Genomic DNA, 27277 nt, shown 5'->3' with positions numbered 1-27277 from the left:
AGTTTACTCTGAGTGTTTACTCTGTAAAAACTGAGATTTAAACCTTTATTTACAACCACGAGCTTCATGACAAACTAAAATAACAACATGTGGACTTTTCAAAACACTTAGTTACACAAGTTATCAGCTAGGTGAGGAAATGGAGACTTGTGCTGAGCTATCTGTGGCTGAGGAAATGTTTCCCTGAAGACGCAGAGGGTCGTTTCGGTTCGTTTCTGCCACAACAGGAAACTAAACCCACTGAACCTGTGAAGCTCAGCGACCGGTGAGTTAACTTACTAACTTAACTTGAATGTGTTTGTGTCTGAATGTGTAACCTGCTGCAAACACACACTGATACCATGTGTAGTGTCAGCAGCATAAACTGTATAACCTTTTACATACAGTCTCTGATCTGGAGTGTATTAGTATGAGTTGTGTCATTTCTCAGGTTACAGAGAAACTGTAGAAGTTGTTAGTTTTTGTGGCTGAAGCTGAGGCAGAGTTTCTGGTTGTGAGTTTGTTGCTGGTCTGATTTATTGTCATTCCAAATAGGGTTAGGTACTTGAGGTACATGAGAGGGAACTACACAAAGTAACACTAAGTAATGAGGTCCCGGTAAGCAGCATTTTAAGTTTGTCTGTGTGGGTCTGAGGTCAACTGTGTTATTGTGTGTGTGTTTTTTTTTTTTTACTTCATTTGAATTAAGCATAAACTGAGAGTAACAGTTTATTTATGTGGGTTTTCTGTATATGTATAGACACTTTGCCATCTAACTAGTACGTTCTCTATACAAGGCCTGATCATGTGGTACATTGTGTGTTCCTCCACTCATTTTCTGGCTGAGAGGAGATGGGACATGTTTGTGGACAAATGTAGAGGACAGTCGGTTGGCTGATGATTGCTGAAATCATTTATTTTAATTTGGTGACGCTTGAATATACCACTATCACTCAAACTACATACTAGCAATCACTGTTGGATTTGTACGACTAAATATGTTTTCCAGATTTTTTAAGTTGAATGTGTGAAATACACATTTTATATCGTTTAGTTTAATGGAACAAATCCTGAAACTATTGTGAGCTCACAAAGGTGATAGGGCAGATTCTTTGTGGCTGAATCAATCAATCTGATTCATCTTAATTAATTGTTAAGTTCTTGAATATCTCCAACATGACGTCCTCTGGTGCCTTGATTTGTACAAACGGCATAAAAAAATAAACCAAATTCTGTTTATTGTCGTATAAGAAAGAGAAGCAGCAAATCCTACACCTTGAGAAACATGAACCAGAGATCAAATCTGTTGGTGATTGATTTTCTATTGCCTAATTAATTAATGGACGGATTTTACAATGCTCAGAGAGGATAAGATGAAAAGTTTGAATGAGCTTCTCAGGTCTTGAGTTGACCTTTCATCAAAAGATCATTTCCAGCAGTGAAGTGGTCTGACAGAGGGAAAAACTGGATCGAGGGGCTCTGACTTCGATGTCCGAGGATGATGTACGATGTCCACACTGCTGAATCAAATGGGTGTCACTGACACTAATGCTCTGTTTCTTTTCAATTAGATTTGTTCATATTGTGTTTCCTTCGAACGGCTCAGACAAGACAATCAATACTTCATCCCTGCAGCGTCTTTACTCACATCAGGTATATAAGTCACCTACAGGCCCTCTATTCCACTGTCGTCCTTTTTAATGGGTTTTAATCCAATTCATCAAAGAAGTTGACATTCAGTTTGGAACATGGAAGACTCTGTACTGTTGTGATGGATAATAGAAGAAACTTGACTGAGGTGTGAAGATGATTCCAATAATTTATTCAATGAACAGAAGAATACTGCACAAGATTTGCATCAGCAGAAGTTAATGCATAGACTTTGTTTCTGAAAATATTTTACACATTATTACTTTTTTATTTTCATAACCTCTGCATTTAATAAACACCCACATGGTATTCTGATAAATTCTTCATATTAGTACAGACTTTTTTTAGTCAGACTTTATTCTTATTTTTTTGATATGTTCAATACTTAAGTTTTGAGAAAAAATATATTTTTTAAGTGAAAGCAAAAACATTGCAACTCTTAATGCCACAGCACTGTACACACAACAAGACTTGTCCACTGTCAACACTGGCTGCATTCAAAACTGAAATAAAAAAGGGATTCTTGAAAAAAAATGTTTTGAGGTTAGCAAATACAGAACCAACAGTAGGTAATGAATTGTGTAGCAGCAGTTTCGGAGAGAAGGAGGCATGACAAACAGCAGACGTTCAGGCAAATATCTGTAATTTCTTCTGAAGACAATTGGATAAAAAGTGATGAAGTAGGCCTCAGTGATATCAGGAAAGAAACCGGTGATTTTCAAATGTCAGACAAACGCCAATCTGAACATAAATCAATTTTAGTTTCATAAGGCTTAAATTAATGTTTTTATTTTCCTTAAAATTCCAATCACTGTGATACAGACTATGAATTTATGGCACACAGATTTACTTCAGCATCCCGGTGTGTTTGATTTTTGTGGGTTGACCCTCCAACTACATCCATGCTAAGCCCCAAGCTGTCCGATTCACCTGTGTTTTAGCTGATGGAAAGTTCCAGTGGGCCTGCAGTGCAGGCTACACAAATTTCTTCTTATCAGGGGATCAGTCCATGGCCGACCACTTTCCTCTGGTGATAGGCCTGGGACATGGAGGATACAAGTCTTTTATCAGGATAGCTTTGGAGAGAGCCGAGGGAGCCGCAGCTGCTGACTACATGTTCTTGTACATGGAGCGATCTCTGGGGAGCTGAGGCTGGGGTGCTGTCAGCTTTAGGTGGAAGTGGTAGACGGTGAGCGTGATGACAATGATGAGAGCCAAAATGAAACCCAGGACGATGGGGAGGGTCTCCTCCAGGCGCTCCCGCTGGTCGGTGATACACTTGAAGGCTGCATAGAGTGGAAGACACAGTCAGGATGGTTAAGAGACTGGATGTGAGCGACAAGCATTCTATAGGCCTGAGGTCATGTTCTTTGTACTCCATGTTTTTAGGGAAGATTGGTGATTGCTGAGTTTTCTACTACACTACAATTAAAAACATTTTTTAGGCTAAATGTTTGAATTTGTATACATTTTTAGAAACTATTTGTCAAATTTTTTTTAATGATCTAAACTTCACATACTTTCTATAATCTCTAAATTCACTAAGCTAGTTATGATTTAATCATGACATGCTTTGGACAAGTGTAAAGGATTTATTTTACATTATGATATTTATCATGCTTATCATGACCTCTGCCAAGGAGGCTATGTCTGTTTATTTGTTGGTTTGTATGTTTGCTCATAAGTAATATTACGCAGAAACTTCTCAACCTATCAAGGGATGGATCTAGGAATTTGCCCCCACTTTATTTAACGTTTTTCTATATTTTCACTGATTTCCCAGGGATAGATTCATGGACCTTAATGAATGAAATCAGACATATTTACCGGAGTAATACCTGTGTGCAGATTGATTGAATTTGTGGGCCTTTGTTGCTATTGTTGTATTTGAAATATCACTCCGCTCTACTGATTTATTGTTTTCGGTAATGAACCACATGTTCATCATGTGGCCTCTTACAGACGCTAAGTTGGGCAACAGCTGTTAGAGGTATACATACTGTGCATGCAGCATGCAAAGCTTGTTTGTGTGAGTGTGTTGCATGGCTGTGTGTAATATGTGAGTGGATAATGGCGGTATGCTATGTGTGTCTGCTCCAGAGGGATTCGTTTGCTAAATTACACAAGTTTCCAACAGATTCTTTCTTTTCTCTCTATAACCCATAACCCCTAACCCTCTCTCGTTCACCTATACTACTGGAAGCCTTTTGTGCATTAGCTCAGCTAAATTCATGTTAGCTTGAACATATCTTCTGTGTGTTTGTAAGGAGGAAGGGTGTCAAGACATCTGGCTGCAGATGGTGCTTCTCCCGGTGGACAGCAGTATATGCCCACTATAAGAGAACAGCATTGCAGCACAACCTAGTTTACAGCAGCTCACAGCAAATAATACTTCCAAGGTGATTGGTTTCAGAGGACAGCCAGGTTCACTGAGTATGTCTATAAAAGCTGCATTGAGGGCAAGGATATGACTGTACTCATAAAGTCCTAATGACTCTCTCTCTCTCTTTCTCTCTCTCTCTCTCTTTTCTTCTCTTTTGTCTTTCTTGCATCCCCACCCCCTCTTTTTTTTCTCGTTTTACCCTGTCTCTCTCTCTGCAGCCCAAAGTACTACTCACACTGCAGCGATAACCCCCTAGAGAGCTGTGAGTGTGTGTGTGTGTCTCAGTGCAGAGATGTAAGGCCACAGCACAGCAACCTCTCTGTTTCATTATTGTCATCATCTGTTTTTTCATGATATGTGACTAGAAAACAGTATCAGTGTGTGGTGAAGGTTGACTTGTTCCTCGTGGCTTTGTTTCTCAAAGAAGGAATCAAATGTAGGTTGTTCTTACGTTCACCGAACATGAAGTCAGAGGCGATGTCAAAGGGCTGGATCTGGATGTCGTACATGGAGACTGTGACACCCTTCTGGTGGTCACTGGAGATTAGGGTGAGGGTCTGCTGTGCCGCGCACACAAAGGAGTGCTCAGCGGGGGTCACCAGGGCCGACAGGCGGTGGGTGCTTGCTGTGTGCTTCCCGGCTGGAGAAAAGAGTCATTAGAGAATATGAGGTAAGCAGGAAGTTGTTATGTTGTCGTGTGTAAGGGTTGTTGTTAGCCCCTCATTCATTTAGCATGAAAACAATATTCAACAAAGGATTTGTTGTGTATGTTGGATGGATCATTGCATCTAAAAGCAAAAAGACTGGGAGAAGTCAATAGAAACATTTAAATGTATGAAAGATGTATTTGTTGTAATGTCTGACAGGAGGCATATCTATGCCTTATTTATTATTATAAAATGTATATAAAGCTCACTACCTCAATACTAGTAAATATATATTTTATAATTCTTGCTAATTCAAAAAAATTGGCAGGTTAAAAATTTGAATTCAATAATAATCTGGCTTAAAAAAAATCGCAACTGGATAGTGTACGTGGGCGAAAATCTAAAATCCCTGTATGAATCAGCCTGTAATTCCATCTGAATGCTAATGTGAGGTGAATGCGAGCTGGAGTTGCGATCGAAGCAGGCGGGATGGAAATGTGCTGAGTTGCTTCTGTACTGTGCGGGAGACTCACGGTTGTATGCGTTGATGAAATGCGATGTCTCCGAGGTGTCGTAGACGAACTGGACCTTGCTAACCTTCCACACCTCTTCCTCCTTGTCACGGAACTCCTGCAACACACCACCGCATGGAGAGAGCAGGTGGCCACACTCAGCCAAAAAGCCAATAGACTTCCATTTATTGAAACTTATATATTTTGTAAACATTTTCTGGAAAAAATATTTCTACAATATCTAAATAGAAATATCACTGTAAAGAACATCATTTCGCTTGAAAAACAAGATTCAGAGTGACATTGCCAAACGTTACATATTTGAGATTAATTGTAATATGTTGGCGTCTTAATATTTCCATTAGATGATTCCGACTTTTTTATTGCATATGCCATAAAAGCCTCGTGTCGGTTTCCTCGCCCACCTTAGAGAAGTAGATGCGGAGAGTGTAAGCTTCGTTCTTCCAGGTTATGTGGATCTCTGACTCGGTGATCCCGCATTTCCCCTCGATTTCTGCACCACGGGGCAGAGTGAACGACGCCTGCTCTGTGATCAGCTGCAGAGAGACAGAACACACATGTTCAAAAAACATTGGCAGACAGGACAGATTACTAAAATGCCTCTTGAAGGATTTTTTTTAATTTGGCTTCCATTTCCAAAACTTATTGGGGAACAAGAAATCTAAAAAGGACAACAAAAAAAACATAGCAGTCTATTTGGATAACTAGATACAATCAGAAACCACTTTTAAATCATCCATAATCATCTTTTAAATATATGATCATGGCGTTTGAAAAAAAAACAAAAAATTCGGACCTTATGCGTCGTCAGCATTTTACGCACGACTGCACACGACAGCAGCAGCATCCAGAATCCAGTTCTAATATAATCAATATACATTCGCCTTTATTAATTAGCAAATTTGACATTTAAACTCAAGTGTGGAATATTTGAGATTTCATGAAATTTTCCAACACTTCAACTTACGCACAGAAACATTTAACGCCTCCAACATTTTACGCAGACTACATCATTGATTCAACATCTGCGTTTGATTTTGTTTAACCATCCACATGTACTGTGATACAATGAGAGGTGGGATTCCTTACGTCTATCCCATTGAGCGCGAGCACGTCATATGGCACGAGGAATCTCACGGCGAACTCCACCATCAAACATGTCGTGCCGTTCTCCCGAACAGCGAAGATGGCTTTGTCCGGGTTGTTGGAGAGACCCGACAGGTTCTCCCCCTCCTGCTCCCCCAGCGCCCCGGAAAGCAGCAGCACACCTGGTGAAAAGTTGGCAGGGAGGGGGGTAGCGATTATGTCAAATTGGGTAACAGATGGGGCACGCACGCACGTGTGCACAAGACATACAGACCCAGCAGAAACAGTGGGCTACTTTCGGTTTAGCTGAAGGTCTCCCACATCCTCACATTACGGGCGTTTCACATCTTTTTCCTCACGGCAAAGTCAGAGTCAGGTGAAAACACCGGAGACTGAAATCTGCAGTATCAGGGGAGCAACGGCGCAACACTGGCTGCAGCCTAAACAGCATCAGGAAGTCATGGACTGCAACTCTGACCATGTTTCTACCACTTTTAGAATACTGATGTGAGGAGGAAAGATGAGGTGAAACGTGCCGACTCATACCTGCACGCACGCACACAATCACGCACGCACACACACACACAAACACACACACTGCAGTGAGGAGTCACGACAGCCGCACGCACGCACACACATACACGTACTATCTATCTCTCTCTCTCTCTTACCAAACACAATGAACAGCAGTAGTCGGGCGCTCTCCGTGGTCCTGAAACCCGGTCCTCCCATCTCTGTCGGCTTACCCAGCGCTGAAAAAAGGGCTATAACTATAAAAAGGCAGCCGGTGCTGAACCCGCGAAAAGAAAGGAGAGAGAGAGAGAGAAAGAAAGACGGAAGGGGGGCAGGAGAGAAAGAAACTGAAGGGAGAGAGAGCGAGAGAGAGAGAGAGAGGGATGCCTCCACTCAGCGTCCAGAAGTCACGCTCAGATCATCATGAATGCAGCAAAAACGTCTCCAGGTTGGACGTGAGATCCGGTTTGCGCCGCAGTAGCAGCCGGTAGCGAGGAGTTCTGTCTCTCCAAGGTTGACAGGTTTTAACCCAGTGACAGCTGCAGCACCGAGCTCCCTCTGCGCGTTATTATCGTCAGGAAAAATATTGAAAGAAAAGGTCCGTCAATTGAATTTGTCTCTCGGCAGGCGGTCTCGGTTATTCCCGCAATGCTGTAGTCTCCATCCCTGTGGTAGCAGCTGTAGGATGGGCTGAAATGATGTATGTCTGGAGGGAAACGCCGACAACACCCCCTCCCTCCCTTCCTCTCACCAACTCCACTTCTGCAGCTCAGTGTGGGTGAGAATGAGAGCACTCCACTTCATCCTATATATCCCTCAAATCTATTACAAATTTAAGGATTTTATAGCATTTACCTCTATGAACAAACTTGTCCTATTTGATATATATATATATATATATGTATATGTACCTGTCTCAAGACACTGAGAAGCCTTTCAGAAGTTATGGTATAAGTGAGCATGCATTGGAACCAATAGGAGGTATTTATTTCACTTGCTTTACACATATTACTGAGACAATTTACACATAATGTAGTACTTCAATATCCCTCAAGTTAAACCTAAAACCTGAATCCAAACCCAATCCGGATACATGACTCAAACCAAGAGTGAGCTCTGTACCGTGAACAATGTTCACAATAGTATCAGATTGAGTCTCTCTCTCTCTCTCTCTCTCTCTCTCTCTCTCTCTCTCTCTCTCTCTCTCTCTCTCTCTCTCTCTCTCTCTCTCTCTCTCTCTCTCTCTCCTCTAACACACACACACACACTCCATTAAAATCAGTAAATGAAGGTGGAAGAAAAAACTGCAGTACAGCAGAAATGAATATGTGTAATGTCACTGCACATCACCCCTCCACCTTCGACGCAACCCCCACCTATTACAAAAGGGGTGGCAAATGCTGCTAAACACAGACGGAACATCTACGCTGGAACTGGAAGTTATATTGTTCTGGAGCTGCAGGAGCTCGCACAGAGTTTATACTGTTAGTTATTTTCAATTGCTCTAGTTGTTTCTAGTTGTTTGGTCGTTTAGCTTCGTTTTCACCCCACCCTATCTCGGTTCATATCGTCCGGGAGTGAAGTGGCCGCACCGTTTGCAGGGCGAATGTATTGTCTCCGATATGATGTTAAACAGTGACGACAACGTGACACATCCATGCTGTCTGGATGTTCGCGTCACTTTCAGAGAAGACATTTGAGTTTTGAAGGTGAATTTAGAAAAGTGGCATAATTGAACGGAAACGTATTGTATTGGAACCAGTTCTTGAGGTACCGTGATGTATTTAATGGTGGAGAAATCGATCATTTTACGTACGGCGCACTGCGATTTTTTTAAGAGTTTGTTAGTCTGAAGTTAAAGTCAAACTCGCACTTCACGGAGCTGATGCTGTCGATGCTGGGTTTGCTGCCAATCTGGGGATGTTTGAGGCACTGAGGGAAAGTTTCTGATCGCGGAATTCGCCCTAAAGTCAACACTGGATCTTCCTCCAACTCCTTCACGTCTTTTTTAAATTCCGGGGAGGTAAACCGGCGTAAGAGCTTATTGCTCAGCACAGAAAAGGTCGTGGTTGAAGTGGCCGGTGCGATCAAATGAGGAGGTTCGGTTTTGCCCTGAGACGCTTCGCGCCTCCTGACGGTTGTGGATTTACGCAAAGGCACCAGTGTGCGCTCCGGGGGTGTGGGGCTGAGGATACTGGTTGGCAAACTGCATCTTTTCTCATAATAGCTGGCATGAAACCTGCGCACACGGAAGTCGAATGCTTTCGATGTTTCTGTTCCTGGTTCACTCTCAGTTTTGTTGGCAACAATTGGAGTTAGTAAGATTCCCAGCGCAGAGGACGTACTGGGCTTGGGCGTGTTCCTGTTTGGCCGCGGTGAGAACAAAATAAGAGGGGGGAGTTGATAATCAGAGGTGGGTTTAAGATGATTGGAGTTTGGAAATGGGTGGCAAGTCCTCGGAAGTGGTTTAGGTGTTAATACTGCTGAGAAATCCAGCTCTTGTGGAGATGAAGAGGAGCCGCCGCCATTCTCTCTCTCAAACTCTTCTATAGAGTCCATCGATTCTAACCTACTCAGCTTCATCAGAGGTCTGGACTGCCATGTGTCGTTTTGAACCGGAAAGAAATCTACACGATCACATGTTTGGAGGACTTCAAGTTGTTTCACTAAAGGTTTCCTTTCAAACTTCTCGTCGCCACATCTCAGACTGAGTCGTGGCTGCGCATTTCCCTTCTTGGAGTTGTTAGTAAGCGCATAGATGCACTCAGTGTGGCCGAGAAACTTTGCCACTTCAACAGCAGAGTTGCCAACTTTGTTTTTTCTGTCTATCTGGAGCCCCAGCCTCTTAAAAGCTCTCACCAAAAACTCAACAACGTGTGAGTGATCTGCTACCGCGGCGTACATCAGGGCGGTGTTTCCCCAGCAGTCCACTATCTCCGGATCTGCGTTGTTCCGCACCAGGATCTTCGCAGCGTCCAGGAAGCCTCTCTCACAGGCATGGCTGAGCGCAGTGCGCCCGTCCCCGTCCTGACAGTTCACACTGGCCCCTCTCTGCAATAGCAGCTCCGCAAACTTGCAGCTCGTGTGTGCGTCAGGCAGCAGGACGGAGGAGATGAGGGGCGTCTGTGCGCCCTCTGTTCTGGAGTCCACGATTTCTCCATCCATCGCGTCCAGAACAAACTTGGCCAGGTGGACTTTATCCTTAGACATCGCCTCCAGGAGGATCCTGGTGCCCGTCTGCCCCTCACACCTACCAGGAGCCTTCAGCATGATTCTGAGTTTGACTTAAAAAGAGAGAATTGTCATCTTTCTGTGATGTTGAGCAGGTTCGGAAATCTCTCCCCCAAACCAGTGCTGACAAAACAAACCCACCACCCTGTTATATAGAGCCGGGGGAAGCCACGGTGTTGCCGGGCAACTCAGACATAATAAGTAATGTAATTACTGCGCTTTGTTCGTCTTTCTCATGTTAATACTTCACTTATAATGACAACACAGAGCGTCAGGGCTGGAGCCGCCTGTGTTCAGGAGTGGATCTGTGTTATGAACCGTCCCGCACTTGTTGAAAGTGATTAGTCAGCAGAGATAATTGTTTGTCAATAAGGACGTGGGTGTGTGCGTGTGTGTGCGCGCCATGCGCACTACCGCAGTTAACACTACATCTGGAGCATAGACTCTAAGATATAGTCTGATTTAAAAACAAGGTCAGGTAGAAACTGAGGAGGCAAACAATCTCTGTTGTTGGAATTAGATTCATGTTTTGAGTCAAAGAGCGATTTAATTAGAGACAAAATGTATGGTGCTGCTTCAGTGCAAAACACAAGCTCCTTATTCTGAATATTCCTGCCATTATAAAATATCACCTTTTTTATGGTAATTTTAGATTTTTTTTCATTTAAATAGTACATTATGGACGTCTTAGACTAGGTTCTAATTTAGCATCATATTGTGCAATATTGCTTCCATATAATGTACTCATTATTGCCTTTTAGTTTAGTCATAGTTTGTCTGAATTTATTACTATTCTCATTTCTATTTTGCACTGGTTCATCATTTACTTCACATATGCCTTATATTTGAATTTTCACTTGTAATACGGTATTTTTTTTTTGGGGGGGGGCGGCTCGAGCTCAGGAGGTTGAGTGGAAAGTCTGCAGTTCGATCCCAGTTTCCCCCATTCTGTGTGCCTAAGTGTCCTTGGGCAAGATGCTGAAACCCAAATTCCCCGTAACGCCTGTGCCGATGTTTGATAGTGAAATTGCTGCTAATAGATGGTGTATGAATGTGTGTGTGGGTAAATGGAGAAAAATTTACATTAAAGTGCTTTGAGTGGTCATCAGGTCTAAAAAAAGCTCTATATAAATACAGACCAGGCTGGCCCAAGAGTTTCCTTCAGGACTAATAAAGAATGTCATTCAGTAGCTGACCTCCACCAAGGCCCAACAACTCCTTTATGAAACCACCTTAGGTTTAAAATTAAAGCATTTATATTCGCTACTAGATGCAGGTTTTGTATTTGTATTTACACAGAATTCCAAAAAGTATTACAAATTATTCTCCAAGAAATCAACAAAAATTATCCCACACTGTTAAAGAAGGGTTTAAAAAAAAAGAAAAAAGTTTCCGGATCCATCTCCTGATTTATATAAAATATAATTGGTTCTTCCCTGGGCCACACAATTTCCTGGAAACCTGAGTAGTTTTTGTGTAGTCCTGCTAACCAACATCCAAAAACAAACTTATATGAAAACCTCCTTAATTGTCAGAGGTAACAAAATAACACACAATTGCAAGAAAACAAAAAAGGAACCACATGGTTATGTCCCATTTTACACCTGGATTTATTGGTACACATACTATAAAACAGTATTAAAGGAGCTGGATAACAACAGTATTTTCATTGCTATAAGTTCAACAATACAATATAAATACAAAAACGCGCACAGAATGGTTTGTTGACAAGCTACAGTTCAAATAGAAAACAAAGGGGAGATACAGTAGAATCTGAGGAACTCAAACTCGGTGACGTTGCTCTGCAAAAATAATCTGCTTTTTGACAAACTAGAGCCAAAGGTTACATGTAATCACACAACATAAAACATACAACTAGTGCAAAAAAGCCTCTAAAAACAATCGTAAAACTACACATTATATATAATATATATATATATTCATTTATTTATATATATTTTCATATAAATAACCCCTTAATTTGGCATTTTATCATTCATAAAATAATTTAAACGTCCTAACAGACACTGAGTGGCACATTTGAAAGCGATGGAATAAAATTTTAAAAGCACTTTTTACTTGTTTATCTCTGCACTAGATATGTGGTGAGAGTTTTATACTGTGTCGTGTGGCGCATTAAGGGCAGACTGGAAAAAACAAAACGAGAAAAAAACCAAGTGATTGAAAAATGTCCCCCAAACATCCCACAGCGCCCCAACTCTGTCCCCGAGCCCTTAAATGACAGAACACAACTGGTCAAAAAGTAAATTAAAACTACATACATTCCAGTATATACAAGAACATCCCATCTACCCTTGAAGTAAATTACAGCAGAATGAAACAGCAGAAAAGAAAATCTTTAAAAAGGCCAAAATACCTCAAGGTGCTTTTATCATGTTTTCCTTTTTTCATATCAATATCATAACTCGCTTAGTCATTTTGATTGGTCTTTGTTTGTGTTTGCCATTGCAGTGTAATTACCTGATTGTATGTGCACTAAAGTACAGTAACCACAGAATAACTTTATATTTCCACATCACATCTCTCCCTCTGCAGTTGCTTTTTCTCAGCAGCAACACTCTTCTGCAGAGTCACTAAACTGTTATTTTAATGGGGACCATTTTGGGAGTGAAAATCCCCAGTGTGGATTGTGTAGCAACCATGTCTCAGGCTTTGTTATAGATCTGTTATAATTACTGCGTCTGATCTGCCCTGACCGAGGGCGAGCAGGGATCCGACAAGGATTACCAGCGGGGGTTTATAAGGTGTAGTCAAGAAGCTATTAAGGGAGCAATTCACTTTAACTATGGCTTTATGAGCGGGAAACTGACAGGATGAGATGGAGTGAGCTTCAATTTGCCAAAGTTCTTGTCTGATGTTGAAAGGCCAGTCAATTAAAGAAGAGCATTAAAGCAGAATTAATTTGCTGCCGTATGGATTTAAATTTTGTTATGAGTGTATCACAGCGTGACTTCATTTTGAGTGCAAAACCCTTTAATGCAAGGTCTTACTTAAACTAGTGCTTAATCATAAATGTCCAGGTCATTTTATCATCATCATGCCATTAGTGTTGTACCTACTAATCAGTAGTGGAATATAACAAACTACCTTTAATTCATCACAATAGTTAAGCACACTTTTCATGTGTTTGTACTAGACTTACTTAGATTTATTTTCAGGTACTTTTCACTCTTAGCCATTTACTGGTCTGAACAAGTGTTTTTCGTGCCATCTAGTGACTCATTCTTTATTACTATGACAGATTCTGTACTATTCTTGTAGTTAACAGAATATACAGTAGGCACAATTCATGCTGCAATAGAACGTTAGGGGATAGGCAACATTGGCAGGTACTTTTACTTTCAATACTCTGAGTATATTCAAAAACAAGTACTTACTATTCAAGTAGAAATTTTGACATGGTTTTTCTTACTTGAGCACATTTGTCCATTAATTCAAACTTAAGTAACTTCCACCACCCCTGCTACTAATGAAATGGCCCTATTTTGGAATAATTACCTTTTAAGGCAAACAAAGTCCCAACCTTTGGTTACTATAACAGTAATACTTCCATCTATACCAGTACTGGAAATTCATCGTGTTTGTACACTTTAAACTCTGAGGGGATCTTTTTTTTTTGTTTTGTATAGTATACAGGGTTTTAGACACATTCTTGGAGCATAGAATGTTGCAATAAAGGGTTTTGCAGCTTAATGAAATAGAGCATGGGCAATTCAAAAATATATATAATGGACCATGCCATTTGTGAGGCCATGTGAAGTACAGCTGTTAAACCATCGATTGTGCTTGTGGTAAAAATTACAAAAACAACAAATTAGCCATAATCATCCAAGTGATTTTATATATAGATATTCCTAGTGATCCCTTTGTAGTCTTCTGACTCAGCAATGTAAAATAAGTCTGCTGTGACATTGGCAAACAACAAAAAGTCAATAATACATTTTTTGTGAGGTCAAACATCTTGCATTGTAGGATTTAGGTGAAACAGAGGTTTTGCTTCTCCTTCATACAGTGATTTCTTTTAAAAAATACATTCTTACTGAAATACAGAAAACTAGTAGTTCTAGTACTGCTACATTTTCCACATTGTTATGATGGCCTATTACATACAAAGTGCTCAGGACAGGACTGGTGTGTAGCATACAGTGTATTTCACAAAGTTTATTTATTTGTGCTGTAATGACAATTCTTATACATATTCTTCTCCCCTCGTCCGTTTCTGGAGCAGTTAAAAGTGTACTGGTTTCAAAAAGCTAAAACACAAAAAAAGAGGAATGGATGCTCACTTCATCCGACCCGTGAGGGACTGGGTTTGTGTGGCTGTAGATTGCAGAGAACAGTGTAAGATTTTAAAAAAAACTAAAGAAGAAACACAATGGAGGAGGGGATGCGTCTGACTCTGTCGCTTCAGCTATGAAGTAACTTTTCCTCAAGTGGTTGAACCCCCGTCAAACAGTGATGAGCACCAATGGCTCAGTGTTATAAAATTAGTGGGTGGGGAGAGGTGGTGGAGGACAGAGACTACAAGTGGAAAAAAAGAGGTGGAGAGAACTACTGCCTGTGTGTTGTGAGCATGACAGAACAGTACAGAGACGGTGATGCAGGCAGGGTTTCTGTCTCTGAGTTTTGTGAGGGCTGTCAGCGGCGGAGTGTTTCGGCACCTGCGTGTGTGCTTTTGTCTCAGTCGCTCACACCATCGTGGCAGGCCTGCGGTCCATCTCCTCCTCCAGCTTCACCATCTGCTGCATGTCCTTGGCCTTTTGAGGGGACAAAAAAAAACATAAAAACATAGACTGAAAATAGAAAAAACCCTCTATGCAAATGATCCACTTGTCTTTTGTTGCCCTGAAGTTGTGAGCTCCGAATGTAAATCAGTAAGAGACGCGTCTGATTCTACCCCTGCAATAATCCCTGCTGTTGGCTGCCTATAACAGTAATGTTACAGGTAATATTAACCAAAGGCTTAGTGATAGTCGTGTAATGGTGGTTACAGAACGTCTGAAACTGAGACACTGTCAAATTCTATGAAAGCAAACAATTATGAGCTGGAGTGAAAGCACAGGGGAGCAGGTTGGGAGCAGGCTGTTTTGCTTAGTAATAGCTGGTGAGTCATGGTGATGAATGACTCAAGCTGCTAGTTTGGCTCTGCTGACACATTGAGATATCTGTTATTTTCTATTTCCCTGCTGTATTCAGTGGTGACCATCATTTGATTTGAAATAGTCTCAGCAAAAACAGAGGTGACAATAACATGGGTGACACGACTCAGAGGTAGACGGAGAAGAGAAACACGACTGATAAGTGATGCACTGACAGAGAGGTGGTATCAGAGGTAGAGTTGAGTGAGATGGAGATGCCTACCTTGAACCTGTTTGTTTGCATGGTGTGATTTCAAAAGCTGTGCCAGAAGAAGCAAATCATATTGAAATAATGAATATGTGAATACAGTTAAACATGTTCAGGTAATGGAGTGTGACAAATGGTAAAAAAATTACAAGATGGAAACATGAGACCTTGACAATTGACATACAAAAGGAATTTTATTCTAAGTGTTTGCTGTATTTAATGTAGAGAGATATGATCCTGAGGACACTAACATCAGTAAAAAGACATTTTACTAGATAAGAAGTTTTATTCTTTTATATGCACTGGGTGTTTATTCTTTGGGACCATCGCTGTTGTTTGTTTTTGGAATCTGTTAACACAGTTCTGAAGCTAGCTTTTTTGAACACATCCTTCAAAGCCAAGCTTATTACAGTTTGCATCACAGATTCAACAAACTAGTTTCTTTATCTATGGATGAACTTGGAGAGCTGCAGTATGCCACAGCCATGACATTTTGAGTTAAAAAGCCAGTGATGCACGGAGATGTTCTGGTTTGGGCAGGAAGTCGCTCTAATAAATGTTGTGTTACGCATGTCAATTAAAGTTTGATGGCAAGACTTCTCTTCACTAATTTTCGTCTCAAATCTACAGTGAATGATTGTCTGCACAGCTCATTCCTTTTGTTCAGAGTTGTACCTGCTCGTTGAACTTCTCAAGTTTCTCCGACTGTTCTCTCTGGTTTTTCTCTAGCTGCTCCAGCTCCTTCTGTTGCTTCATAGCCAGCTGCAGGGATAAAGGCAATAAATCATGACCATTCAGTTGCTGTTTAAACTCACAAATAGATATAGCAACTTTTCAAAAGAAACGTTCAAAGTTTCAAGCTGACTAAAACTGCTCGTGGTCCTCTCTGTACTTTGCTGACACACACACTTTTCATAATCAACTCTAAAACATATAGATTTCATGTACGTAAGGAAAACATTTATTTGGGTTTTAGACATTGGGAGATTGGTGACTTTTTTTCTCAAGTGAATGCAATATGCCTCTATTCACACAAATCAAGCAAATTTTTATATTCGATGTATTCTAGTAATGCAATACCTGTGCAGTGACCCTACGTGCATCTTTTAACTAAATACTTAAAACGAACAGTGTAAACAACCCACCCTCTTCCTTTCATCCAGGAACTTCTTGGTGTTGCTGCTGTTTAACTCTCGCACTCTCCTAAGGAACAGAAAGTGGAAATGTGTAATAATCATTACATCATAACTCAACAGCAAACCTCTTGTAAAATGACCTCATGATAACAGATAGTTACAGATTACTTTGTGAGTGAGACCAACCTCTCTCTCTCTGCCTTGTTTTTGATGGTCTTGTCCTGGCTGATGGCTTTACTGTTTTCCATGGACATCTTAGCCTGGTTGGCCCGCATCTCTTTGCTTTGCCTTAAATTGTGAAAGAATCGTCATTTACTTCAAGGAACCTTGATAACAACAACTGTAATACTTAGTAGCTGCAGCAAAGCAAAGGTTCAGTTTATCATAGAAATACAGGGTCTCTGGGCCTGACCACCTATAGTGACCGGGTGTTTATGCTTGTGTCTGTGTATGAGGCCGCTCACCGCTCATGAATGAGTTTGAGCTGCACGGTCTGCTGCTCCTGGACCGTGGTCAGGAGTTTCTTGAGGTGTTCACACTGTTGTGTGACGTGGTTGTCCTTCATCTCCTGCTCCTCGCAACTGTGACTGCTGCTCAGCTCTGACCACTCTTTAGTGTGCTGTGCTGTGATGTTCTTCACCTACACAGACCACATGTACACAGCAGTTGGTAATCCACAGCTAAATAATAATATTTATGTGTAAAAACATGATGATTTTTGGAAAGGACAGGAAACCAGTGCAGTCTGACCTTGGCTGTATGTTCAGTTACGAGTGTTTGGATCTTATCTTCTGTCTCCTTCTTCAGCTCTTGGCAGTTGTTTTCCCTGCAAGGAAAGAACATCAATTAAAAGACAATCAAGTTAAATTTAGTATCCTAATATATCTCAATAGAAGAACTTTAGTCAGATAGTTCAGGTTTAATGAGACCTTTCTTATTGATCACAAACTATATGGCCAAAAGCTTACATACAAGTCAAGTGCTGTTATACAATTTTACATCAACTGTTGTTGAGTTGTAGACATATTTTAAACACAGTTCACACTGTTTGGTCCATTCACTGAGGACGGACACAAACATTAGCCGGTCCAGCATGTATCCCTGGACATATAAAGTATACATGGCAAACCTGGTCAGCTCTGAGCCATAACGTCAATACAAACGTGAATTTTCTTGTTTCACTACTTACCCACGTTTCTTGATGGCTTTCTCCAACATTTTCTCCAGGTTTGTCTTTTCCTTATCATTCAGAGAGACCAACTTTTCCATCTGACTGCAGTGGGCTTTCTGCATTATATTTTGATCCTGTTGAAAAGAGAAGACATGATCCACTTAAGTGTTTATTTCATCACCAAGAAGGCTATGTTTTCTTCTGCATTTGATATTTAGCCGGATTTCACAAAAACTACCACACCTACCTACCGCTGGATTAACACATTACTAGGTGGAAGGTTGTGGTTTGGGTCAGGGAGGAACTTATTACATTCTGGTGCAGATCTGGACGACGTTTTTTGACATTTACACAGTTTTCCCAGGGAAAAGTAATGGATCTTGATGAAATAAAGCTGGCACAATTAGAGAACTGATATCTAGGAGTGTGGGAAATTTGGTGCAGCTTGATTAAATGTAAAGGGAATGTTGGACCTTGGCGAAGGTACTTTCTCTTCTATGTGCTATTCTAGTTTATGCTGTGGAGGTGCACTCTTAACCTGTGTGCTCCTCCATCATAAGCAGATAAGAAATGAAAAGCTCAAAAAACAAATTTTCTGAAATCATACGATTTATGTCGGAAAACTCACTAAGGAGGCAGCAGTCCTCTTTATTCAGTCAGCAGAAGGGTCTGGACTCTGGATAGTATCATTATACATGTTACACAACAGGACTTAATCCTGTGATAATGAATGAGCCTCTGTGAATGAGCTGACACCCACTCTGGTCGCTATGGTGAGCTCTGGTCAAAAGGAAAGCAACTTTAGCAAGTCTAATTTCAAATAAAACATAAATTATGGGTCTGTTTGTCCGAGCTAACACAGGGATGAAGCCACGGTCCATGGAAGATGAAAGGTGGAGGTGGCCTGTTGGCTCTGTCCCTTTGTGCATCAACAATTGACCAGAAAAAGCAGAAGCCACTTATCAACAGGTCTGGTTTCAATCTAATACCCACCTTAACATGTTTCTTCTTTAAAGTGCTCAGCTCCTTCTGTTGCTTTTTAATCAGTTTAAGGTACGTCTGCAGTGGGAGACAAACATTTAGTTATGTTGTGTTAGTCATGTAGAGAAGAGCTTTTGAACTTAACACACTGGGGCAATATAATGGCTTGGTACAGGCCTTTTCTGGCAACATGTTTACACAACAGTAATTTAGTACAAAAAGGTAAATATATAAAATAGATTTACCAGGAGGAGAACTTTGATTGTTACTTGTATATTAAATACTACATTTTGATATTCTATAAATATAACTTTTATTACTCCTTTCACATTTAATGCATCTCCACAGAGTAGGTGAGGTAGAAGTGTGGAAACCAACCTTCATTTGTTTTAAGTCATCAATGTTGATATTAGGCACCAGTGTATTATCTGTCACAGGAGGAAAGAGAGTTTGAACTCTGTCTACATACTGTACATCTGTATATGTTGAATATGCATGTTTCTAAATCAGCATCTACCCTTCTTGCTTTCGGCTGTGTTATTCTGGGCGGAGTTGGAGGACTGGCCCATGTCTGAGCTGGTCTGCGGTGTCACACTGGTCTTCACCGTGTCTCCTTTACCCTTTCCCTTCTTGTCGTTCTTGGAGCTGCCACTGGGAACGTCTGCTATGTCGTTCTACAACAGGGAAGGGAAAAATTAAAGTGGAAATCTTATGATGATTTAATTGAGAGTGTTGTTCACAGAGTAAAGCCCATAGTCAGAGCATTCTTCTGATCACAGAGTGAGGACCTGTTATTCCTACCCGTTAACCCAGTCTGAAGTTTCCGGTGTGTGTTTGTGTGTGTACCGTGTCAATCCCCAGTGCTTTCATCTGGTCAGCTCTCTTCTCTGCTATGGTCAAAAACTTCTTTGGGTCTGATAGAGCATCCACAATTGCTGAAACACACAAAACGATTAGTTAGAATAGTTTAGGGAAAAGAGATTATTTAATAAACTGACCAGAAACTATTTCAAGCTTATCCAAAGTAAGAAACATATTTCAAGAAAGTAAATGAACCTGAAAGAGACCATTTTAAAGAGACATGTCTTTAGTGGTTAAAGCAAGCAGCCGTATATAAAATATGTTGGATCTCTTTCCTGCGCACAGAGATGCACAGTATCACAAAATCTATCCCTCTCTTCATGAGCAATGACTGCATTATTATATTGAGGAAGTATACTGTCAGGACTGGATTAGATCTTCCTTGTTTAACACTGCATCTTAAGGAAAGGATTTTATTGTTCTACTACACTGCTGCACGGGTAGAGAAATGATTTTGGCAGCAGATCTCACAGAAGAGAGTTAATGGTTACAGTAATGGCAGCACAAACCCCTTGGCTTTATTTAATGACAACTCAATTGCCCCGCTCATTTGTATGCTTCGGTCTTACTGCAGATTCCCTGTCATCATCATTTGGATCCTCATGTCGTTAACACTGTATGTTCAAACCATCCCGATGCAAAGAGTAAGTGAGCGAATGAGAGAGAGAGAGTGAAAGAGAGCTGCACTGCTTTTCTTTTCTCTCTCCTCCCTACAGAAGCCACTTCCCTATCAGCCATGAATAAAGACTATTCCTGAATCAGGAAAACAAAGTATGTCAGTTTGAAACAAACCTGGAATCCCTGTTTCAACACCCTCAACTTAGAACTTCTAAAACAACTTACAGACCCAATGCCTTTAAATTCAAGTACCCAACTTGACAAATAATCTTTAAAATAATAATAACTAGCAGGTTTTACATAAGCTCACAGACAACAGTGTTACAGTGATGGCAAACTACATGCAGACAGCATATATCTTATTTACTAACTTTAAGATATGTATTATGTTTGCACAGAATATGGGGCGGTGTGGCATAGTGGTTAGAGTGATGGTTCTTCAACAAGAAGGTTGCCGGTTCAAACCACACTCTCTCCAATCTGCATGCCGAAGTGTCCTTGGCAAGATACTGAAACCCTAAATGGCCCCTCATGAATGTTGAGTATACTTTGGACAAAAGAGTCAGCCAAATGACATGTAATGTAATGAATATAAAAAAAATGAAGAACTCTTAGTGATCCATGTCTATTTTCCAAACTTTCTAAGAATTTCTTTCCCCCTCAAATTCTCAAACGTGAATGTGTGAGTGTGTGTTGGTTCCTGTTCGCCTCACCTCCAAAGCCGTCGGGCACATAGGTCTTGAGGATGATTTGGCAGAAGATAGTTGGCAACGACAGGGGTTTGTTGCCCTCGTTCCTCAGAGAGATGTGGCGGTAGCCGGCCTGCAGGCCATCCAGAGGCAGGATGCGCTGGCCAATCAGCTTGTTGTTGTCGTCGTAAACGGCGATGCGCAGTACCGCCAGATCCGGTAAGATCACCTAGGAGTGGTAGATGCAAGAAAAAGAAAGGGGGTGGGAGGAAAAAGCAACTGGAATTATAATAATATAATGAACAAAAGATTAGGTAAAGAGCATGGGTGTTAGTTGACTTTAGAGGACCGTCCCTGCATAATTCTTTCTGGTATGTATACGGTTAAGCAACTAAATCTGAAGCCATTGCAATAAAACAGCATCATTAAAGGCGAAGGTCAAGGATAAAACTGTAGGGCACAGTATCAGGGGACAGTCACTGAGAGATACAGAGAAACTGCCTGATAGCAGAGCAACACACATCTGCACTGAAAAGACCATCTCCACTGCTACTACGTATCCAGGGATTGGAGTCTATCTCGTAGAACACGTGTGTGTGTGTGTGTATGCAACTTGTTTCTGTTGATGAGCTTGTGTGTGTACACCCTTGGAGGAAAAAAAAAGAGGAAGCGAGAGTTTTAACTGGCCTTGTGTGTGGAGATAAGTGAGCAGCGAGAGGAGGATGATTAATACCTAGACGGAGGGGAAGGTAAGAGATAAGGCCGAAAAATACTCACTGGAGATGAATGGGTGGAAGCACCGCTTGTGTCTACGCTTACACAAATGTAGCCTTGCAGATGTGCTGTGTGTTCAAACGCTGGTGTGTATTGTTTGCTTTGAGTCATCTGACAGCAGTGCGTATGTACACATGCAAAGGTGTGGCAGTATTTCAGGTCTGTGTGTGTGTGTGTGGATGCGAGAAATGAGTCTTTGCCAGCAGCTTTGCCTGTGATGCCCCCCTTCGATAGCAGTGTGTTTGTGCGTGTGCGTGTTTATGTGTGTGAGAGCAGAGCAGCACTGCGGCAGGCTGTGATTGATGGTGTGTGTTAGGAAGCTGGAGTCACAGTCATGGCTGAGAGACTCCTCATTCTGCTGAGAGCAGCACTATTCAGCGAGTGGACGCACACACACACACACACACACACTTATGTCCTCTACATCTCCCATCTCCTTCTCCACCTCTAATTATTTCTTTCTGTTCATTTCTGTTGTTCCTCCCTCTGTGCTGTCCCTAGCTGTTTCTTCTGCGGAATACAACACAGGCAGCAGGGGCCATAAATCCAAGACCAGTTTCCTATTGAAGGAACATGCATTATACTTTTGGATCCAAGTTTTGTTTGTACTTCCTTTTCTCTTTTGGTTTTATGCTTTTGCTAATGACCCCAATTATTGTCTCTCACCAAAGATAATCCAATGTCAATCTTTTCTAAATATTTGGGAGAAATTAACGAATTTGCATTATTGTGCATCATCTCATAGAAATGTACTCTTGCTTACTCCTGCCCCGTGATTGCTAATTTTTCTGAACCCGAGTCTCTGGCCTCCTTGTCCTCCTACTGTTCAAATAGTACAGGTGTCGTCTCGCTACCTTTCTGAAGACGAAGGGCTCCTCATTGTAGGCGGGGTTCAGCCCATTGTTCATCACCATGCGTGTGCGAAACTCTTTCCTGATGGTGTCTGTCGGCAGCCCATACATGTCCACTTCAACATACGTGCCAATCTTCTTGTCGGAGAGGAACTGACCAGAGAATACCTGAGAAAAAGATATTTATACTTTTCAAGTGTTTGATTTTATAGGAATAATATTTGATATGTGATGGTTCACTGTGATGGTATGATCTATAATCAAGTGCCATCTGAATTTTTGAAATATCCTAAATTATACAACCAGTATTATAACTATAATAATACTTATATTTTTCTGTAATAACTAACTTGCTCCTGGAATGATGCACAACAGGATGCGATAACCAGGCCTTGTAATATGATAGTAAATTACTTTAATGACTGAGTTCTCAGTTAAAATGCTGTAATTTATCTTTCTTTACAGGTTTTTCTGACCTGTACACTGCAGGTTGCAGCGATGACACCATCCACTGGTGTCTCTGAGAAGGGGTCAAACATCCTGTCTGACCTCCGCATGAAGTCAGGCTTCAGCAGGTACCTAACACACACACACAGTAGGAAAATGCACACAGTAGAATTAATCTACCTTGGAAGATCAAATAGGGGAACACTGACATTCTGATGTAAATTACAGTCCTCATAATAAAATAGTTTCTATTATTACTATACATTTTTAGCTTCAATAGTGCTCTTTAATGACACAGTGGGACTAACGCCTGGTTCACACCGGACGCGGAAGCGACGCCGGAGCGCTATTCCCTAAAGCGCCGGCGCTTGGCGGATCACACCGGGCGCCGAAGCGCCGCTGTTATCAGCCTGCAGTAAAAACGGCATTTCATATTTTTTTTCAAGCATATACTTACTTGTTGCTCCAAAATTAACTGCAACAGCGTCCCAACATGTGTCCTTTTTAGTGTTGTCTTTATACAACATGTTCCGAGGATCATACAATTCACTGCACTTCTCCACTTCAATTATTAATTTAATGTCATCCATGTTGAAGAACTTCGCTGTTTGCTCCGTAAAAAATCGGTGGTCGGGGGTAAATTACGTATTCTCCACTCAAGCCTATGTGGAGAATACGTAGCCCCCCCCCCTCTCTCTCTCTTTTTATCTGTATCACTGCTTGTGTGGCTGTAGTGGATGGGCAGAGGGGGACATTTAATAATGTGGTCGGTAAAAGTGGTAAAATTAAAACTCCAGGACAACAGAGGGTGAATACAAAGTATGGGATGCATATTTGATCTTTTATATCATATAAAATATGTCGTCACTATCGTTTAAAATCGTTTTTCAGTGTGTTTCCTGGTGCGATACGCTCGCGTCAAGCGAAAAAAATAGACTCGACGCCGAAACGATCGCTTCACGGCCCTAGGCCGCCGCGGCACAATGCTACGCTTCAGCCTCCGGTGTGTTCAGCGCTGCGGTTAAACATGGGAGTGGATGGGAGCCAGAGGATTGGCGCTGCGCTTATGCCTCGCTTTGGCGTCGCTTCCGCGTCCGGTGTGAACCCGGCGTTAGGCTTTGTGTGTGGGATTTTTTGTGTTAACCAGGGGCCCATCAGAACGACATTAGTAATGATGGGTGTCTGCAAAAGCCCTGATCTCCCCACATATGAGATTTACAGCATTAGCAGTTAAATCTCTCCCTCAGGGATAGTATTAGAGGCAAGGGACGATGACAGCGATGGAGGGAGGAAGAGATAGATGACTGCAGAGAGCCTCGGAGGCAATTGAAGAGGAGCCTGCATCTCTAAAACACTCATTGGCTCTCAGGGGTAGATAGTAGCTACGGTCGCTGCTGGCAACCCCTAATGAGATGTGACAAGCTTTAATTGATGAGTTTCAGAGAGGGGTGGAGGAGAGAGAGGGGTGGAGGAGGGAAGGATGGGAATGAGCTCAGATAGGAGTGAGGAGCTTTCTCACCCGCAGGAGCCGTTGTATTCGTACTTTCCCTGGTTCAACTGCATGGCCAGGTCTGAGAGAGAGATCAGAGACATGAGAGGATGAGAAGAGTTCAGGAACTGAGATATCCTTTAAAATCCTAAACAAGTAACAAATTTAGTTTGCATTCATTTCTGAGGAGCTACCTCTTAGCTGAAAGAGAGGGAAGCATTTTACGTTTCCCCTGACATCTGTTTTTTCCCCTCTAACCATTTATTTCTCCATCACAGACGCTCCAGCTCTTGTGTGACCCCAGCTCCCCTGTGAGAAACCCTGACGCTCCACCCCTCCCTCCCTCCCTCCCTCCCTCCCTCCAATGTTGCACATGCTCTGCTCCGAGCGAGCCATATGGTCTGAGCCCTGTTGCCTCTGGCCGTGGGACAGCAGCTGTTTTACAACAGGCATCCCTCACTGTATAGGTGTGTATGTGGCTGTGACAGTTATGATGATGTGTTTAGAGTCTCATTGAAAAGCAGATGAACTGGTTGAGTATGAGATGAATCCACTCAGGTTCATGGATGCCTAACCTGATGCTGCAAAATAACAGCCAATAGATTTTCTAGTTTCAGACTGACATAGAAATTGATGTCTACAGTTTTCTATATTTTGATACCAAAATAAAAGTAAAATATTGATGCACTTAACTAGTTTATGTGTAAAATATAAACGTTTAAACAACAAAAATGATTAATTAGTAATTTGTGTGAAATGAACCAAGAGAGTCAAAGCTGGCTTTTCAAGTTAAAAAAGTTCTTGGTATGCGTATATTTTGGGATGTGTGTGTATTTGTAAAGAGGTTGGGTCGTGTGGCTTGTTGATTCGTGGCTCCATGTTATTCTGGACTACACGTGTATAATGTAAGAAGCTTATGATGTGTGAACGTGAGGTCAGAAGTTCAGTGCATGCTGCGCTTTCTTACATCAAAAGCCTGGCCGTATGTATGCAATCCTGAACGTGGAGTACTTCTCTGGGTGTGTGTGAGGTCAGGGGACCCATGTTGCGTGTTGTGGTACCTGGGGTCTGGAAGTTCAGTGAGACCATCTGGCAGCCTGCGTTCCAGAAGATCTGAGGCATGTAATTACTGGAGTCCACCCGGCCCCCTTTGGGGTAGATCCGGCTCATCTGACGCTTGTTGTAGCTGCGCTGACGCTAAGGGAATTCATTTTTTCTCCGAAGGAAAGAGACCATGTGTGTTACAGCACATGTGTGTGCGTGTGTGCATCAAACAGACTACAGGACTATTTTTAGTGGGAACAGCTTGGGTCATGCAGTCCCATTGGAGAGAGAGTGAGGCAAGTGAGGGTCAGGCCGAGCGACACAGTCCAAAGGCACACAGGCCTCAAGAGGCCTTCAGTTCTCTTCCAGCAGTAGAGTGGAAACAAAAATGGCTGAAAACATCAGCAGTGACCCAACATCCAGATTTCATATAGGTGACCTAATTACGATATAACTCAGACTATCACAAAGGTGTGGAAGTGAATGTACTCAGTGAACAGGAGGGGAAAGCTTCTTGTTAAATTTATAGTTAAGCAGCATAGACGTCTATCTCACCTGGGAGATTTTCTGATGCAATGGTAATAAACGTGTGATATAATAAAATCTGGTCACTCTGAAACATGCTTTTCTGTTTTCCAGATAAATGCAGCTGACACTGATTCCTCAAGAGTCCAAAGGATACTTGACAAACTCGATGGCGTTGGTCTTCAGGTAACCCAGGCCGACAGACTCGTTGAAAGATGACATGTTATGATGGATGTTTCTTTCTGAGAGACAGAGAAATTGAGAGATCAGCAGGATTTGTTTAGCATTAATATTTTAAAAGTAGAGTGATGAAAACCTGCAAAGACAAAGGACTATATTACAGTGGTAATCTCTGACTCCAGTATTCTTGTGTTTTTCCAGACCAAGATATAATAAAAGTTAATGAATCAGGTTCTCAGGTCAGCCCTTAATTATTGTACTAATTCACATCATGTAATCATAAAACGTGGAAGTGGAAGCTCACCCTCTGCCACATCAAAACTCTGGAACTTGACAGGCTGTGCGTAGTTGACCATGGCTGAGAGATATGGGTGGATGTTGGTGGTGGCTCCTACATACTTGTACTGAGCGATCAGAGCCTCTTCAGAGTCTTCTGCTTCTTCTGCAGCCTGCACAGGACAGGTACACAAACACACACATCTGGGGTTAGACACATGTAGTGATAGGTGTGTGGGAGAACGAGTGGAGGCAGACGTGTCCTCGCCTTCTTGTTGTTGTCTAGGTCGGACGCTTCAGAGACGTCTGTAACGTCTGTTGCTTCTGTGGCTTCTGACATCTCCGTCACTTCATCATCGGGTCCCTGAAAACAACACACACATGAAAAAAAAAATCCACTTAGATGAGTGTGATTCACTCACATTCATTATAACAGCGTCCTAAACCACAACAAGTACTTGCTTTATATGTTTTACAGGTTTTACAAGTTAGTCAATTGAACAGATGTTGTCATGATACATGTATTTAATTAAAAAACAAAGAAAAGCTGGGCTGCACATAATCAATGTCCAGAGCACAATAGGTTTACACAACAGCACACATGTGACCATGTGAGATTTTCACTGAGGCAAACCTGACAACCATTTGTGCTTTTATAAATGTTTGAATAGACAGTGTTTAATTCTAATGTCTTCTTGTTGCAGTGGTCACATCAGAGTGGAAGGATTTTGGCCAAAGAGTTGCAGCCACTCCTTTTCCATTGAGCTCAATCAACAACTAGGTCCTGAAATCTAAATCTCATTGTTCAGTGTCTACTGTGAGCCGAAGACGCTGTCACCAAGGTGA

The 27277-nt window shown here is 41.7% G+C and overlaps 2 protein-coding genes and 2 long non-coding RNA genes across 7 annotated transcripts in view; 2 read left to right on the top strand and 2 right to left on the bottom strand.

The window, feature by feature from the left end:
• Positions 1–98: 98 nt before the first annotated feature.
• LOC133973338 (uncharacterized) lies at positions 99–24762 on the top strand. The gene is made up of 3 exons (XR_009924561.1): positions 99–265; positions 22936–23045; positions 24685–24762. It is a non-coding gene; the product is annotated as an uncharacterized LOC133973338 (long non-coding RNA).
• lamp5 (lysosomal associated membrane protein family member 5) lies at positions 1795–7498 on the bottom strand. The gene is made up of 6 exons (XM_062411111.1): positions 6950–7498; positions 6282–6460; positions 5597–5728; positions 5193–5289; positions 4464–4652; positions 1795–2915 (listed from the first exon to the last, which is right to left on the bottom strand). The coding sequence occupies exons 1-6, from the start codon at positions 7008–7010 to the stop codon at positions 2740–2742; spliced, it is 834 nt and encodes a 277-aa protein (XP_062267095.1). The 5' UTR covers positions 7011–7498; the 3' UTR covers positions 1795–2739.
• The window catches only part of LOC133973333 (1-phosphatidylinositol 4,5-bisphosphate phosphodiesterase beta-4-like), a 64464-nt gene continuing 48550 nt past the window's right edge, over positions 11364–27277 (bottom strand). For 2 of the 3 annotated variants that reach the window (XM_062411107.1, XM_062411108.1), the window contains exons 21-40: positions 26700–26795; positions 26460–26604; positions 26133–26217; positions 25468–25592; positions 24437–24488; positions 22947–23049; positions 22474–22638; positions 20870–21074; positions 19524–19612; positions 19195–19351; positions 19056–19105; positions 18690–18755; positions 17715–17830; positions 17276–17351; positions 16990–17165; positions 16712–16813; positions 16535–16592; positions 16065–16151; positions 15405–15441; positions 11364–14800 (exon numbers count right to left, since the gene is read on the bottom strand). In XM_062411107.1, coding sequence (XP_062267091.1) covers positions 14724–14800; positions 15405–15441; positions 16065–16151; positions 16535–16592; positions 16712–16813; positions 16990–17165; positions 17276–17351; positions 17715–17830; positions 18690–18755; positions 19056–19105; positions 19195–19351; positions 19524–19612; positions 20870–21074; positions 22474–22638; positions 22947–23049; positions 24437–24488; positions 25468–25592; positions 26133–26217; positions 26460–26604; positions 26700–26795 — 2067 coding nt within the window. In that variant the 3' untranslated portion in view covers positions 11364–14723. The remainder of the gene's footprint in view (positions 14801–15404; positions 15442–16064; positions 16152–16534; positions 16593–16711; positions 16814–16989; positions 17166–17275; positions 17352–17714; positions 17831–18689; positions 18756–19055; positions 19106–19194; positions 19352–19523; positions 19613–20869; positions 21075–22473; positions 22639–22946; positions 23050–24436; positions 24489–25467; positions 25593–26132; positions 26218–26459; positions 26605–26699; positions 26796–27277) is intronic. The other variant, XM_062411109.1, reaches the window with a different exon arrangement.
• Positions 24756–27264, top strand: LOC133973337 (uncharacterized). Of its 2 annotated transcripts, XR_009924560.1 has the most exons (5): positions 24756–24873; positions 26090–26161; positions 26357–26394; positions 26493–26617; positions 27136–27264. It is a non-coding gene; the product is annotated as an uncharacterized LOC133973337 (long non-coding RNA). The 2 variants fall into 2 exon arrangements; XR_009924559.1 differs by lacking the exon at positions 26357–26394.

This window comes from Platichthys flesus, chromosome 18, assembly GCF_949316205.1.
Source record: "Platichthys flesus chromosome 18, fPlaFle2.1, whole genome shotgun sequence".
Taxonomy (NCBI): domain Eukaryota; kingdom Metazoa; phylum Chordata; class Actinopteri; order Pleuronectiformes; family Pleuronectidae; genus Platichthys; species Platichthys flesus.
This window is presented reverse-complemented; position numbering and strand designations above follow the sequence as displayed.

Excerpts from the sequence above, each read along its gene's own strand:
- lamp5 (XM_062411111.1), bottom strand. The coding sequence starts at position 7,010 with ATGGGAGGACCGGGTTTCAGGACCACGGAGAGCGCCCGACTACTGCTG. Across the intron at positions 5,729-6,281 it reads TCGCGCTCAATGGGATAGAC|CTGATCACAGAGCAGGCGTC; the intron begins GTAAGGAATCCC and ends GTCTCTCTGCAG. Across the intron at positions 4,653-5,192 it reads TTTCATCAACGCATACAACC|CCGGGAAGCACACAGCAAGC; the intron begins GTGAGTCTCCCG and ends TCTTTTCTCCAG.